Source organism: Lepidochelys olivacea (assembly GCF_965140295.1).
Source record: "Lepidochelys olivacea isolate rLepOli2 genome assembly, chromosome: 3".
Classification (NCBI taxonomy): Eukaryota; Metazoa; Chordata; order Testudines; family Cheloniidae; genus Lepidochelys; species Lepidochelys olivacea.
In genome coordinates, this window is record NC_140413.1 from 9707445 (window position 1) to 9725358 (window position 17914).

The 17914-nt window shown below is 43.4% G+C and overlaps 1 protein-coding gene across 1 annotated transcript in view; it reads right to left on the bottom strand.

Moving 5' to 3' along the window:
* Positions 1-3340: 3340 nt before the first annotated feature.
* The window catches only part of XKR6 (XK related 6), a gene marked incomplete at its 5' end in the record, with an annotated part of 335369 nt that continues 320795 nt past the window's right edge, over positions 3341-17914 (bottom strand). The window contains one exon of the mRNA XM_084624074.1: positions 3341-4390. Within this exon, the coding sequence (XP_084480200.1) occupies positions 3426-4390 (965 nt within the window). The 3' untranslated portion in view covers positions 3341-3425. The remainder of the gene's footprint in view (positions 4391-17914) is intronic.

Consider the following 17914-nt stretch of genomic DNA (forward strand, 5'->3'; position numbering starts at 1 on the left):
GCAGAGAACTGCCCCCTGCCCCTGCCAGACCTGAACAGCACCTCCACAAGGAATTAATATGGTTTGTGCAGCCCTGGGGAGCCAAAGCCAATGTACAGAGTAAAGAATCAAAGTCTCAAAGGTCTCGGTCGTTTGGACTTGGAACACGCTCCCAAGGGAGGCAGGCAGGGCACCATCACTGAACATTTTCAAGAGCTGGTTTGATAACTCATTAGAGCTTCATCCTTCATTCCTTCCTGGCTTGGGGAGTCACCAGGACTGAAATGGGGCTGCTTGTGCCGAGAGGAGTGGGAGGATTAGACCTTTTGGTTGAGATGATGAAGAGAAGCAGCCTTCCAAACTAGCCCATATGACGCGCATATTCTTTTCTGAACCGAGATCGATCTATCTATCTAACAGAAATGAGGACGGTACTCCTTGGAAAATTCACAGATAATACATGGGGACCTTACTGAGGTCTAGGGACAGGAGAGACGTCATCAGATTACTCGAGATATTGCCAGATACCGGGTGCTCCATAACTTGAGACTTAGTTGCAATGGAAATGATGGAAGCATTCCTCACGATTCTCCCCACTACCCCCTCCTTTGGGGCAGCGGACTAGGTGACAGAGAAGATCTTTCCCATCTCTAATAACTATGCCTGTGAAACTGGCTCAAACGGAGAGAAGAGCTGCATATTAAAGGGCTTTGAGAAGGAACTCCTTTACAAAGAAGATGTATAGAGTAAAGAATCACAGTCTATTAAAGTAAACTGCTCATAATAATGTTTATGGTAAGTATTTTGAGAAAAACTATTTGTATCTAGTAAAAAGATGAAATGGCTGGTCATGTTGCAGGACCAGAACTGATAATGGACAGTCCATGTGCCTCTCTAGTGTGCTCAGCCCTTATTATAATAGAGGAACTTGCAACAAGCAACCTGAAGGCGGATATAATTCGTTAAGTTCACTTCACAAATTATCTCATTGAGCAAGAGATGTCACACGGATTAGAGAAGAAATGTGATGAAAATGAAGTGATGCCACTGACAAGTAATATGGTTCTAGTCCACAAATAAAGAAGAAGGTAAATGAAATCTCGCCAGACAAAATAACTGACCGTTAATTAGGGTGGGGCACAGACAATACAAAGCCCACCCTTCGTGTGAAAATGTGACTATCAGACAGGTTGTAATCAGAGCCCAGAAACATTTAATTGAAATGGAGCTTCACTGACTGGGAATTACAGTACCAGTGACAATTTGGCTTTTTATAAACTTTGCCATGTGTCTGTAGTTTGGCGTGAATAAGCCCTGCCCTCCTTAGAAGGGCCTGTGAAATATTTGAATGGTATTTAAAAAAAAATCCACTCAGAACACTGCAAAGCATTACTGATTGAAAAAAATGTTTCCATTCAGGTATATTCAGGCGAAGAAAGCATTCAGCTTTTTTAAACTATTATATAAAATTTGTACTAGTTTCTTTAAATACCTACTGTAATTAAAAAAAAGGATTCATCAAATAAAAAATCATAATCATAATTAAAAAATCTTTTCCCCATGTTGATTTTCTCTTCAGAAGAGTTCAACATGGGAATTTTGCACCCTAGACAGTTACAGTATTTCTGGAATAAAAAATTGCAATCACACAGAGAAAATACTACAGTATTCACTTAAAAATATCTTTTGTTGTTGTTGTTGTTTTCCCCCCCACAAGTAGAGGGATGGTGGGATTGAAAAAATGCCCTGGAACAGGAATATTCTTTTAAAGGAGCAATACTCTTGAAACCAAAAATGGTATTACATATACACCACCTGTGATTTAACTCGAACCAAAGAAACTTCAACACAGAAATAAAGAAATGTAAACCTTCACGCACCAAAAAGATTATCTGGAAACGTCTCAAATCTCTAGCAGATATCCTTCTAAAGCTTTGCCATCAATGGAGGTGGAAGTGTCTCCTTGCAGTGAGAACTCTTAAGCTAAACGGTGATGACCTTGCTACGCTCTCGATTTCCTGTGGTGTTATTTCTTGCCATGTACTTACAGCAGAAGGTGACATAAAACGTTTATCAGCGGTTCCCCGAATGCACCAAGTGAGTTGAACAATTCTCAGCTAAATCACAACAACAACATCAACAAAAATACAAAGCACCAAATCATCTTTAGAAAAGCGCCAGTTACAGGTTATTACTGTTTGAAGATTTTATCCTAATTTTCTTTTTTGTTTTCCTTTAAAAAAAAACAAAAAAACAAAACAAAGAATGCTTTACAATCACTTTAAGGCTCACGCTGAATGAGACATAACAGGCCTTACATAATATTACAAATAATACATGTATGCCTTTTCACAGCCTTAAAATGATATAATAGGTCAAATTATTTTGCCAGTCACCGATCAAGTATTGTGCCTTTAAATTGACTCTCTTTTTGCTACTATGCTGAGTTTTATTATTACTGAAATAATTTATTAGATATATGTAAATCTACTTTAGTATTATATTTTTGGTGTATAATTTAAAGAATGCAGATTCGTTATTTTCCAAAAATCAAGATGGAAGGCCTTTTTATGGGCTCACTCACATCAGTGTGAATTAGGAGTAAGTCCACTGAAATCAATGGAGTTACACTGTACAAAACTGTGATGAGTGAGATCAGGTATGGTATTACTATGTGAATTTGGTGCAAACTGAGTACAGCTGACCATCACATATGGCCCACTTACACTAGGGAAACAATTTTCTCAGGGGATTACATTTATAACATGGTTTGGTCTGGCCCGCATAGGTGGGACCAAGCTATGTTATCAACAGGTTGCCAAATTGTGTTACAGCCCTGATCTTCTTTCAGCCATTTGAGATTCAAACTCTTTTCGGGCTTTTCTACTTTGCTTTCTCATCGTTAGACATTTTTCTTGTTCACCGTAAGAGCAGCAATACCCTTTGTTGTTGTTCTTTTCTCGTTTCTTTTTTTTTATCATCTTTTTTTTTTTAAGTTTTGTATTTAGGTTTTTTTTTTATTTTTCTTGGCATAAAATCACCCAAGAGTTTTGCATGAGAAAGGTGACAGTACTTAATGAAACTCAGCACCTAAGGGCATAAGGCAGTTGTAGGTTTGTTTGTTTGTTTGTTTTTATTTTTCAATCAGCACCAATCCCATATATAATGTTCTACACTTGGTGTAAGGTATAAAACTCTGATGTGGAGACGCCTCTTCTCCACCTGTGGATCATAGGTGTGGAAGTTGAAATACTGTTTCTTGTGTGTAAAAAACAAAAGAAAAGTTTTTCTTTTTGTTTTTACTTACAAAACATAGAGATTATCTTTTTTTTTATACATACAGCAGCCAGAAAGAAAGCTTATCTGAAGGTGTGTGTTTTGTTTCATGATCTGTGTTTACCATAAACAAAAATAAGATCCCCTCTTTTATTTTTTTTAAAGGAGCTTTAAAGTGAAGACTCATATTGTAGCAACTCATACAAGAGAGGTCCGTCTCTATACCTAATACCTACAGCTGTGGGGGTGACATACTGGAGAATGTTGATAGTTCTTCTTAACCGCCTGTCTACAAAATGGGCATCCCATGCAGGGTATCTCTTTCTTGGGATGTCAATCTTAATGAGAGGGCCTTCTGGGTAGTAGGCTCGCCCAGATGGAGTAGATGGCACCATTGCTCTCACCTGGAAAACTGGCAAGCAAGTGTCAGCTGTGAGTTCCTCCTGTTGCTCCGTGACCGCTCTGGTAGGCGTAGCCTCAGCCCCCCGGTACCCAGGGGTTTCGGGTGCCATGGGCTCAACATCAGGAGGCAAAGGAATGCCCCAGAGCAGCTCGGCGCAACAGGAGCTGGCAAAAATCTTAGCTCTTGGCCCCATGGGATGCAGCACACCATAATAGAAGAGCATCAAAGCTATCCCAGCAGCAAAGCTAAGAAAGACACAACACAGTGCTGGCACGGCATATGAGTCAGTAGTTGTAGGATCTCTGTAAAAATACCAAAGGAGCGTCAAGGCAGCATTCTCTGTCAAGACTACAGTGTAATATGCAAACATTCTATATCGAGTCCGCCCTTCCTTGACATTAAACCAGCAGAAAATGTACACAATCCCTACCACCATGTTGAAGAGGATCTCCTCCCACTTAGACATGCAGAAGTCAGTCCCACCATGGATGATCCAGAAAGCCATGGCACACCAGTGGACCACTACAAAGATCCCAAAGTAGAGCTGGAAGATGGAAGCAAAGAGGGCAAAAGAGATAACTCTGGATGAGATGGTGAAGAGGCGCCAGAAGAGATGTATGAGGGCCCCTCTGTAGCTCATACTCTTCTTGTCATCCCTAGAGTCCCGAAGAAGCTTGTGATAGGAGGCTAGCACCCAAGCCAGGGACATCAGGGACGCCACAGAGGACACACCTGCCAGAAGACACAAATCCACAGAGTCAAACAATAGCATAGATAGAGAATGTCACTCACTCACTACTTTATTGTCACGGGGCAGGTATAGTAGCAAGTAATGTACAACACATTACAAAAATCTCGAGGAGTAGACAAATGCAGAAGTATCAATATCAGAACCATAAACAAACATTTATTCTTTATCTGACACCTGCACAGGTGTATTTTATATTAGTGATAAGCCTGATCCAGAACCCCCCAAAACTGAATTACCCCCAGACTTTCAGAGCTAACGAGGAAGGACTGGAATTTGAACGTGTATCTGCATTTCAAACAAATCGTCTCCATCCTTATAATGATCTATACCACACTCCCAGATCCAAAACCTTTCGGACATTTGAAATCCAGATCTGGATCCAAATTTTGTAGCATGGACCCATCTCTGCCCCAAATTGTTAAGGTAGCCATCAGCTGTGTCTGCTATATTGTATCAGAGGGGTCGCCGTGTTAGTCTGGATCTGTAAAAGCGGCAAAGAGTCCTGTGGCACCTTACAGACTAACAGACGTATTGGAGTTCACTACATGCATCCGACGAAGTGAGTATTCACCCACGAAAGCTTATTCTCCGATACGTCTGTTAGTCTATAAGGTGCCACAGGACTCTTTGCTGCTATATTATACTGTCATATAGTTACAGCAAAACGTTTAATACAAGGCAGGGCTGTTATGCCTTAAACACGGGGTGAGCAAATTTTGGGACAGAGAGGGTGACCAGTTTCCAAGTAACTGTGGGTATGTCTACACTGGGGTTGGGAGGCAGAATTTTCAGCTCGCGCTAGCTTTGATTGAGCTAGTGCGCTAAAAACAGAAGCGTAAGCCATGGTGGTGCAAGCATCGGCATGGGCTAGCCGCTCCAAGTATGATCCCATCTGAGCCCCTAGGTACATACACGTGCGGCTAGCCCCCTTCTGCTGCTCAAGCCGCTGTGGCTACAGCAGTGTTTTCAGTGCAGTGGCTCGATCAGAGCTGGCGTGGGTATGTCTGAGATTAAATTGACACCTTTCAGCTCTGGCGTGCAGATCCATACCCAGTGTGCATAGGGTTTAAAATCCCAAATAAGCGCCCTCTTGTGTGACTTCATGAGCAGTGAAAACGTGCAGCTGATCAGTTTTGTCCTCAGCCTGTGATCCCATGGAGTTAGTGAACCAGGATCACGGCGGGTTACCGAGCCAGGGTCGGGGCCTGTTCTCTCAAGGTGCGCGTGCTCCTAACTCTGAGTGAACCCGGCGGGAGTTGAGAGCGTGCTGCACCTCAGAGGCCAGCGCTGGTCTGACATTGGCACACTGCGTGTTGCTGAATGCTTGCTGGGAGGCACGGGCAACCCTCCACACCCAGTGGCTTTATTGAGGGTGGAAGGCCGTCAGCACGTTGCAGGATTTACCTGGTTTGTGGGAAGACAAGCCCTGAATAGAGCTTGTGAAAGATTTGTCATCACCACCCGCCTCTTGCTGCGGGCACCAACCTTTGTCCCAAATCAGCCCTTGGTAGCATGTTCTGCATAACACAACTCAGGCCCTAGTGCTCTAAGCACCCGGTGGGTCTCAAATAGCACCTACTTCCTTTAACACCTTGCTTCTCCCAGATCCCCTCTGGCCACTCCTCACTGACCACTCTTCCAGCTGCCACAGAACATCCCCTTTTCTGTGCCCCTTCTGAGTCGATATGCTCCTAGGGGTATAGAAAGGGATATAGAAAAATTCCCCAAGCCCAGGTTTACGGATCTCCAAAAAGAAGAGGGAAGACACAAGATGTTCCTCATAGGCCTAATCCCGACCATTAAAGACAATATTTATTTTGTTAATTTATTTGGATTGATAAAATAACACCCACCCAATGCACTGGGTGCCCTAGATGTATTTTATTAATACAATATTAAACAGACCCACCAGTTATCCCAGGACCCACCTGATCAACCCAGTGATAACATACAGAAAACCAAGATTAATCGATCCCATGCACCCACAAAATCGCCACCAAAGTCCTGTGCTCCCACTACCCCGTCATCACCCCTTTATGAGCAAAGGTAAAAGGTGGACCAAGCAACGTGTTGTGAAGACAGACTCAGACAGGCTCATTGATTTCAGTGGAAGGGGCAGGAGCAGGGTCTGTGTTTTCCAAAATAAAATACAAGCTGAATTAAACAAAACAACACAACCCAAAACTTTCAGGGATTTCTTTATAGAAGTCCCCCCCCCCAACCTCCTCTCCTCCAACGCCAACAGGAGACAAAAAAGGCACCATCCATTTCCTCTTCCCCCTTAAAAAAATCCAGTGAAATTATGCAATAACTACTCCAGGATCAGTTCTAATATTTGTAAAGCTTAAGTTCCCTGGTGTTTTTTCATGGTCTACGTGAAAGTTGATTATTTTATATAGATCTTGCCAAGGACGCCGTTACATCAAGAAAAGCACATTTTGGCGGAGAACAAACGGAGGCAATGCCAGCAAAAGTCTGTATAAACCACATTGCGATGCCAGGGTCAAATGCATGTATGCCAATGAAAACCACTGGGTAACATCAGGACTGTGTTAACATGATATAACTGCCGGAGCTGTATATGGAAATCGTATCATCCTTAAAAGATGGTGGCAAAACATTGTGCAAATTTAGGGAGAGCAGAGCATGTTACTTATACGCTGAGGAGGGTCAAATAACTTGCTAACGAGAGGAAACGGCAAACAAAGGCAATTAAACGTGGATTCAGAGACATTATAGAGCTGGCTGAACAACTGGAAAATGCACCAGCCCTTGTGTTTGCAGACTCCATCTCCCTGCTGGATTTGGCTGTGTCTGTGCCCAGTGGCAGGAAATGGGAAACAGTCCTAGCAGAACTCACGCTCTGCAACATGTCTCTACTCCCCTTCAGTGGCTGTTTCACTCCTGGGGCTGGATTGGTATGTTATGGAGCAAACATGCTTTCTCCCTTTCCCTTTAGGGTGAGCAGGTGTCTGGGTTTTGACTCGAAAGTCTGGTCAAAAAGAGGACCTGACTGTGTCCGGTCAGATCTACTGACCGGACGCCCAAAGTCTGGTTACTGCAGGCAGGGAGGCGCTGAGTCATCACCCGCACCAGCCCCTACTCAGCCAGGGCCACCTCCTACCTGCATCAGGTGGCTGCAGCTCCCAGCCCTGGCTCTGCAGGAGAGCCTCTCCTGACCCAGGCAGGGAGGGGGAGAGAGGGGAAAAGCAGTGAGCGACAGAGGGAGGGGGAAAGAGGAGCAAATGGGGAGCGGGTCCTCAGGGGCAGGGGCGGAGCTGGGGAGGTTCAGGCACTCTTGCTGGAGTGTCCGGTTTTTAAATATTACAAAGTTGGCAACCCTCTCTCTCCCCGCCACGTGCCCTATCCCCAGACTTCTTCCATGTCTGCTTGTCTCTCACTGGGGCTGGAGGATTGTTGAATGGGTCTCCACTTCCTCACCCCCTTGGCCACTTCTCTCACTGGGGCCAGGAGGAGTGGGTGTGGGGGGGAATGGGGTTCAATGAATCTCCTCTCCACCTCTGTCCCAGTGTGGCGCCTCTCACTGCTGCTGCTAGGGTCAGAATTCTTCTCCTCTTGAGGGCTGCCTGGCCTCTTCCCTTTGAGGCTGTGTTTGCCCAGTGCCTTATCCTTTAGTGGGGTTAGTTCTTCTGCCCCGTCACGAATATGGAGACCCACAGAGGGAGAGGCTCATGCAGAGAGTGAGCAGGCCCAGAAAGGAGTAGACCTCCCACCCTCGCTGCAGCCCTGCATGCTGCCAGACACAGTGAGAGCTGGGAGGGAACCTGGCTCTTGGAGTCACGCAAATGGGTGCAAATTCCACGGTCTTTGAAAAGAAAAAAGGAAAGGTGAAATCCTGGCTCCACTGAAGTCATTGAGAGTTCAGCCATTGACTTCAATTGAGCCAGGATTTCACTGCACATTTCCAGCCCTCATAGTTACAGAGAAAAGCTTGAAAATGTGACTCAAGTGCTCTGAAAAGCTTAAAAAAATATCTGCCAATAAATAAAAAGACCCCAAAATAATAATAATACCTGCTTCTTATATAGCACATTTCAATCAGTAGATCTCAAACTGCTTTACAAAGGCAGTATCATTACACCAATGGGGAAACAGAGGCACACAGCAGCACAGTGACTTGCCCAATATCACCCAGTGGGATACTGGCCGAGCTAGGCCTTGAACGAAGGTCTCCTGAATCTCAGTCCAGTGCTCTAACCGCTAGGCCATTCATAATTTGTAAACCTAGCTTGTGATTTTTGCAGTGCTGACTCAAGATTTTTGAATGCTTGAGGTTGGCAATACAGTGCGATTCATTGTGCTGTTCTGACCTTTCTCATTACAGTATTTGGTATCGGCCGTTCATTATTCTCCTGTTTAAAAATGCCAAGTCAGAAACAGTGTCATGTGAATTAAGGGATTGCTACTTTGGCCTTGTCAACACTAGAAAGTTGTACTGCTTTACTTATATCTGTATAAAGTGGTACAACACCCCCCTCCCCCCTCCACTGTGGAGGTAGTTATACTGGAATAAAAGTGTGTATGCCAGTTTAATTTATTCCCCATACAGGAAGGGAAATAAATATACCAATATAAGCTACCTGCCAGTAAAACTGCACCCACATTGGGGGTTGTAATGGTGTAACTATTTTGGTAAAAAATTCACTCCTAACCAAAATTGTTATACCTGTAAATCTTCCATACGTAAACCAGACCTTTGTCTAGAAGCTACTTGTGTTGAGTGCCCGGTTGCCTGAGTCACATGGTATTATTTCTGCAGCCTGATTGGATGAGTACATTTTTCAAACAGAACAACAAATAATGAATCAGACATTTTCAGCACAACTGTTTGGATAAATAATCATTTGTGTTAAAATCTGTGAAAATGACAGGATTCCTATCCACATTCACATAGTCCGAGTATTCTCCAAATACTCATGAGCTATGCAAAATAGGACTCTGGGAATCAATGAAACAGAGTCCATTGATTTAAATCATTCATTGCCTATGGCATCATTTCTAGTTCTCTCTGAGATTTACCTGAGATTTGCCTGAGTAAGGACCCCAGGATGGGCCCCGTGTGAATAAGGTGTTTAGCACCATTCAGCTCACTCTTGTGTAATTTCTTAAATGGAAAACTGAGCGTTATCTTAGATGTGTGGATCTTTTTGGAAACCAGTTTTAAACAGCTTTTTAAACAGGTTCCCGTTTTGCAGTGACGTTATACGTGACCCCGGCTCCTTGTCTAGTAAGTTGGGGGTTCAAACGCCATCACGAAGCTTGGGTTCAGACCATTGCTCCCAATGCAGATGAATCCCAGTGGGGTGCTGTTGTTAAGAGGGACCCAGGAGTAGATAAAGGCAGCAGGAGCTTTGGGATCTGGGCCTCACAGGCAGAGACGGTGGAATGCGCTTAGTGAGAAATGTTGAGGAGTGCCGGCTGTGGGGGGATGAGGTAGAAGGAGACGTTTGTGTCGGGAAGCTTGATGTTTTGTTTTGTCATCCTGGGGAGCCCCCATTTTTAGTGGACACAAGCCCCATTTCTCTGAATCAATGCCCAGAGTCTCTTGTCTGTGTGTCTCTTTTGAGTATATGTCAGCCTCTTAGTGAAGGGCTGGGAAGAAGAAACACCTCCCAAAAAACATGTTATTCCTTAGTTGTCCACTACTGGGTTTCTTGTCTACTGGACACTTAAGGAGAAAGGACACCAGCCTGCTTGGACCACAGCTATGGCAATTCCTATAGCCCTTATAAAATGGAAGTTGAAGATTCAATACCACTTTCTGAGTGTTACGTGAGATCATACCTTGATTTCTGCAATGCTACCTACACTGCTATCCCAGAATCCTCTCCTCAGTCACTTCACTCAGTCTCAAACTATGTGGCACATCTAAATCTTCCTTTGCATGGCTTTTCACATCCCTTCTCAGACTTTCTTTAGCTGACTAGTCATGTCTCCCTTCTATTTTCTTTCCCTCATTGACTTTCTATCTATTTTTCCTGACAATTTATAACTTGTCCTCCCTACAGTTCTTCTCTTATCGCTCCCAGATCCTGCTTCCACTTAGCTATCACAGATATCTCTATTGTAACTAGAGTGAAAAGCCAGGGTTACTTGCTGGTGACTGCTGACAAACACTGATAATTTTACATAGTAATATGTGTTTGTAGTGAATATAAATCAGAAGTTAGGAATTGTAGAAAACTGATAAGGGAAGCCAAGGAAAAACCTGTTGCCAGCAGAGTTAAAGGCAATAAGGAGTCCTTTAAATATATTAGGAACAGAAAGAATTCTGATATTGGTACTGGCCCATTACTAGATATAAATGGTGGAATTATTTTTCATAATGCAGAACAGCAGAAGTGTTTAATAAATATTTCTGTTCTGTATTTGGGGGAAAAAAACAGAGCAAATTGTCTCATCACATGGTGATAACACTTTCCATTCCACTAATAACTCCGGAGGATTTAAACAGAAGCTGCTAGACTTATACATTGTTAAATCAGCAAGTCCAGATAGCTTGCATCCAACAGCTTTAAGAGCTGCTGGAGGAGCTTGCTGGATGGCTAGTGTGATTTTCAATAAGTCTTGGAGCACTGGGGAAGTTGCAGAAGACTGGAAGAAAGCTAATGTGCCAATTTTTAAAAAGGGTAAATAGGATGACCCTGGTAATTATAGGTCTGCCAGCCTGACAACGATCCCAGGCAAGATAACAGAGTGGCTGATATGGGACTTGATTAAAAAAGAATTACAAGAGGGTAATGTAATTAATGCACATCAGCATGGGTTTATGGAAACTAGATTCTGTCAAACTCACTTGATAGCTTTTTTTTGATGAAATTACAAGTTTGGTTGATAAAGGTGACTGGGCTGCCATAATATACTTAGATTTCTGTAAGGCGGTTGACTTGGTACCACATGACATTTTGATTAAAAAACTAGAACAGTATAAAATTAACATGGCACACATTAAATGGATGGAAAACTGGCTAGTTGATAGGTCTCAAAATGTAACTGTAAATGGGGAATCATCACTGAGAGGATATGTATCCAGTCTTCTCAGTGGTGGCAGATGACAGAACAAGGAGCAACGGTCTCAAGTTGCAGTGGGGGAGGTCTAGGTTGGATATTAGGAAAAACTATTTCACTAGGAGGGTGGTGAAGCACTGGAATGGGTTACCTTGGGAGGCGGTGGAATCTCCATCGTTAGAAGTTTTTAAGGCCCGGCTTGACAACGCCCTGGTTGGGATGATTTAGTTGGGGTTGGTCCTCCTTTGAGCAGTGGATTGGACTATGACCTTCTGAGGTCTCGTCCAACTCTAATCTTCTATGATGCTATGATCTTGCAGGGATCAGTTATTCACCCTATGCTATTTAACACTGTTATCAATGACCTGTTCTGCGGAAAAGGACCTAGGGGTGACAGTGGACGAGAAGCTGGATATGAGTCAGCAGTGTGCCCTTGTTGCCAAGAAGGCCAATGGCATTTTGGGATGTATAAGTAGGGGCATAGCGAGCAGATCGAGGGACGTGATTGTCCCCCTCTATTCGACATTGGTGAGGCCTCATCTGGAGTACTGTGTCCAGTTTTGGGCCCCACACTACAAGAAGGATGTGGATAAATTGGAAAGAGTCCAGCGAAGGGCAACAAAAATGATTAGGGGTCTGGAACACATGACTTATGAGGAGAGGCTGAGGGAACTGGGATGTTTAGTCTGCGGAAGAGAAGAATGAGGGGGGATTTGATAGCTGCTTTCAACTACCTGAGAGGTGGTTCCAGAGAGGATGGTTCTAGACTATTCTCAGTGGTGGAAGAGGACAGGACAAGGAGTAATGGTCTCAAGTTGCAGTGGGGGAGGTTTAGGTTGGATATTAGGAAAAACTTTTTCACTAGGAGGGTGGTGAAACACTGGAATCCGTTGCCTAGGGAGGTGGTGGAATCTCCTTCCTTAGAAGTTTTTAAAGTCAGGCTAGACAAAGCCCTGGCTGGGATGATTTAATTGGGGATGGGTCCTGCTTTTGAGCAGGGGGTTGGACTAGATGACCTCCTGAGGTCCCTTCCAACCCTGATATTCTATGATTCTATGGTTCTATGATTCTATTACCTGGAAGAAAACAAAACCATCACTGCTAAAGTTTGCAGATGATACAAAAACTGTGGGGAGTGGTAAATAATGAAGAGAAGAGAACACTGATTTAGAGCAATCTGGATTGCTTGGTAAACTGGGTGCAAGCAAACTATATGCATTTTAATATGGACAAATGTAAATGTACATATCTAGGAACAAAGAATGCAGGCCAAACTTCTAGAATGTGGGACTCTATCCTGGGAAGCAGCGACACTGAAAAAGATTTGTGGGCCATGGTGGATAATCTGCTCAACATGAGCTCCCAGTGTAACCCTCTGGCCAAAGAACTAATGTGATCCTGGGATGCATAAACAAGGGAATCTCAAATAGAAGTAGAGAGGTTATTTTATCTCTATATTTGGCACTGGTGCAAACACTGCTGGAATCCTGTGTCCAGTTCTGGTGCCCACAGTTCAAGAGGGGTGTTAAATTGGAAAAGGTTCAGAGAAGAGCCATGAGAATGATTAAAGGATTAGAAAACATGTCATATAGTCATAGACTCACAGAGCTCAATCTGTTTAGTTCAACAACGAGAAGGTTAAGGGGTGACTTGATCACAGGCTATAAGTATTTAAACAGGGAACAAATATTTAATAATCAGCTCCTCAATCTAGCAGAGAAAGGCATAACACAGTCCAATGCTTAGAAGTTGAAGCTAGACAAATTCAGACTGGAAATAAGGTGTATATTTTTAACACTGAGGATAATTAGCCATTGGAACAATTTACCAAGGGTTGTGGTGGATTCTGCCTCACATGCAATTTTTAAACCAAGGTTGGATGTTTTTCTAAAAGATATGTTCTAGGAATTATTCTGGGGAAGTTTTATGGCCTATGCTATACAGGAGGTCAGACTAGACAATCACAATGCATGGTGGCCACTAGAACTTCATACAGTATACTGGTTTTTAACTCTTCCTCTGAAGGTTAGTTAAGCCAACTTTCTTGGGTGAAATTCTCAAAAGCTTTCAGTGTTGACCTATCTCTGTTCCCTCTGAAGTCAATGACTTCAGCCAATGACTTCATTGACATTGAAGTCAATGGCTTCAGTGGAAGCACTTAGTTCAAGAGTGAGCACTTTTGAAAACACCACCTCTAGCGTCTCACAGGTCAATCTGGTGAGTTGATGGATACCCCTGTGAGACACTGAACACCTTCAGCTGCTGCGCAGCATCTCATGAGCCTCACTGAGTAACTTACAAGAGGGGTTCAGCATCTCTCAGCATTAAGCTCCTATCTGTATAAATCTAGTTATTTATATTGCCCCATTCACTGTAGTATCTGAGCACCTCCTTTGTGAGGTATTCCCCTTCTACAGACAGGGGCACGAAGAGATGACTTGCCCAAGTCACTCAGAAAGTCTGTGCCTTAGCAGGGAATAGCTGTCGCTCTAGACAGATCATACACCTACGTTACACCTACCCTCTTGGATCAGTGCATGCCGACTTTTTAACCATAATTCTGGATTTTTAGAGCTGATAGATTTAACAGCCTGAAATGGAAGCTCTCACAGGCAAATACAAGCATCACAGGTATTAATAACCAACAATAATGAGGTAAACAATCAAGAAAGGAAAATACAGTCTACCAGGAAAACTTCCAGGGAGATCTGTCAGATTGTGGAATGGACTCCCCTAGCAAAGGGGTAGAAGCCACATTGCTTGGTACATTCAAAACCGGATTGGACAAAAACACCATAACATGTTCTATAGGGAACGGCCCAGTACTGGGTAAGGAAGGAATGAGTGAAATTCACCTCAGTACAGCAGAGTAGCACAAGGCCAAGACACCACTTAAGTCCCATTTTAGCCCCCAGAGGCCCTCTGCACTAGGGTGAATTTCTCTTTGAATGACCTCCTTGGCTTTCATTCTCCAATTTCAATGAATGACCAAGGATGGGAGGAGACATAATAGGAATCTAACTAAGCCCCATGGACTGGTGGAATTTGCTCCTGAAAAAATCAGCATTCGCAGGTGAGGCCCAAACCAATTTATTTTTCTTAAACAAAAAAGAGAAAGGCCAGATCACCATGCAAAACAAAAACAACATGTTTGAAAAGTGTTTCAGACTACATTTGGTCTGCATGGCATGCATTAAGCAATTACATTTAACTTTACCACTGCTCTAACCCAAGTGAGTTATTCAATTACTGATTAAAAGCTAACAATATTTGTAGTTGGTCCCAGTGCTCTGCCTTGGTCTGCTGAAGAAATGTAGGATAGGTTCTTTGAAAAGGATACGTACAGAGTTTCATAAATAATCTAACAACTTGGTTATTTTCTGTAAAGAATTTTAATGTACTTACCGTATCATATTCCCTAAATACTTACTGTGGTGTCTGTCCCTTTAAAACTGAAAAAGATGCCTATCAAGTGGATGCTCTATTTCCTTTTTTCACATTAATTCTCTTGAAGACTGTTCTAAAAAAATGGGAAGATACAAAACATTCTCTCAGGTGAACTGGACACCACAGTAAGTATTCAGAATGCGACATGACCCGCTCCATCAAGTACCGCACGATGGGATTGCCTGCTTTGCCATAAAGTGCTATTTTTGGGTTACAAGACATCAACTCTCCAGAAGTCCAGCCTTCTTTGCCATGAACCCTGTCCTCACTTTTTTCCCCAGGTAACACATTCATCCATGGAAGTCCTAAAGCTTATTTGAAACCTGGAACAGCAACAGATTTTTCTTTTTATCCATAGAGAGAGGAAATTTATATATATATTTATATATATATTTGGGGCCTGATTCTGATTTCATAATATCATGACCGGAGGGTTACTCTACTGAGTTTGGTGCAGTTATTCCCCATTTGCACCAGTATAAGGGCAATCAGGACTAGGCCTGTTGTCTGTCATTTGACCTGGAATGATTTTTTTTATTTGCACATTTTCCTTTTTTCTGTTAGGAAGACTGCTTTCCTCCTGCTGCTTTCCTCCTCCATCTCTGAGTTCTGTTCACTTCTGACATGAAAGAATGCACTTCATAAACAATAAAGAAGTAATTGAAAGTACTGTGCCCTTTCATTGGGTTCTCAAAACGTGTTAAACTGACAATAATTAAGGCAGCATCGCAATACCCCTCTGCAGCAAGTACATAGCATGATAGCTCTGATACCGATGTCTCTGAGGGTCAGTCCTGCCAGGTGCTGACTACATCAGTATGTTGAGTGACCTCACCTCGCGTATGAACTCAAAACCTTCGAGGAATGCTCATCTCCTTGCAAGATTAAGCCCTAAGTGACTTACTCATGACCACATAGTGAGGCAGAGCAAGGAGTCCTGGGCTTCTACTCCTGTGTTCCAACCACTCTTATATTAAGTGTTGCATCTTTGAAAGCACTTAGTATTGACCTAACTCTGCTCTCACTGCATTCAAGGGGCGCGGGGGGGTGGGGGGGTTTATGCTGCTAGGACACTGAAATATGTACAGCCACATCTTCAGAGCAGAAAGGAGTCCAAATTGGAACCTGAAATCCGCCCTCCTCCCTGAACCTACTCATAAATACAGTTTAGGTTCAGAGTTGGATCCAAAACCCCAAAGAGGCCTATTTTCCTCATTTGATTCAGATTTGGCCCCAAATGGCAGAAATGTCATGAGAACAGCAGATCTGGTGAAATTTCCACTATTCAGGACAGGAAATATCAGCTGATCTTATGAGATTTCTGTCATTTGGGGAACAATAGCTCATCAGAACTAGTCACCAACGTGTGGCATTTGTCAAGCCTGATCCTAACATTAGTCTAGACCTGGATCTAAACATGGCCTCCTGGACCATGACTACTAAAGAATAAGAGATTCCTGGCTGTGACCTCCACACGTCTCTCTCTCCTTTATGTAATACAGACACTTGTAGGTCTGCTCTGGGGTTCAAACTTGTGAGTAAAAGTTGCAGCATGGTAAGCACAATCCCAAGACAGCAAAAGGTGGGCCATGTGTGTGAAGTGTCAGTTCTGAGCCTATTGCTAGGGTGGTTCTCTAGACAGAGACCGGCGGAATTGGCAGCATCAAAGGAGATGGTGTTAGGTACAGCAGTTGAAGTCCTAGCTCCACTGAAGTCAATGGCAAAACTCCCATTGACTTCAGTAGGGACAGGACTTTAGCCAGCAAATGTAGGCAGCCAGCTAGGGGGTTCACCTGAGAAGTGCTGAGACCACCATGCACATTCCTACCAGTAAGCAGAGGTCAAAAGGAGGTCCTACACCTGAGAGTGAGATCTAGGGCACATTCAGAACAACTAGGAAGCCAAATCCCATCTTTGTGTCAGGCATCAATATGTTAATGGTCAGTCCAATAACACCAAAAATATCAGCACCACACCTGCAGGGTTGGTGTAAATAGGGATGGGCTAGCGCTGCAGAATTCAGGTCTGGTTCGGAACTTTTCCAAAATTGGATAGGACTTGGGGTAGGAACCCCATCACCTCTACACCATCAGGCCAAGGGCATCACATTCTTTCACCTGAATTCCCAGTGTCACCTCCCAATTTGTACATGGAGTCAGGAACCAGCAGCAGAGGGAAGTGGGTCATGCTGGCATACCAAAGTATGTGTGTCTGTGTCTGGGAACCCGGCAAGAGTGTAGATGGAATGACTCTCACACGACCCTAAAGTTCTAGCATAACCCTTACCTCCCAGCAGGCAGAAATCGTCTCTCCTCCCTGGCACCACAGCCAACAATCTGCCCCAGAGAAGTTAACCAGTTCCTATGTAACATGCACCAGGAAATCAGCTAGTTTCCTAAGGATTAAAGTCATGAGCACCATGCCAACTTTCGGGATGCGATACCAGCAAAAGAGATAAAAACTGTCTGCTAATTACAGAAATGACATCTGCAAGGAACAACCTGTTATACAGGAATTTTCAGAAATTGCAGTGTGATTTAAATGAGAGATGGGCCAAAGAGGTGGAGTTCAGATCAGGTTTAGGGTAGGATTTGGATTCAGGATTGAAGCAGACTAGGGGTTAGCTATGGCTTCGGCTTCAGCAGGGCCAAGGTCTCACAAGCTCTTCTTGTGAGATTCCTGAGCTCCTTTGAATTTAACATACAGCACCACCATCGGTTCCTTGGAAAGGCACAGATAGCTTAGGTAGGACACTGTAGGTAGATAAGTAGTTTGAATCTGGAAAATAGAATGTTTCTGGGTTTGGATCCAAACTAGAACCAATAGGGGGAGTTCAGATACAGGGATTTGAATCCAAACACCTGACTCCCACTTGGACATTAGAAAAGGCTCAGATCTAAGGTTCCACTTTTGGTCCAGCTTTACTTTAAATAGATTAAATACAAGACTAATTATATGCAACTGTGCTATGAATCTCCATCCAACTCCCTGAAAGCATCAGAAAGGAAGTAGAAAATACTTATTTAAGC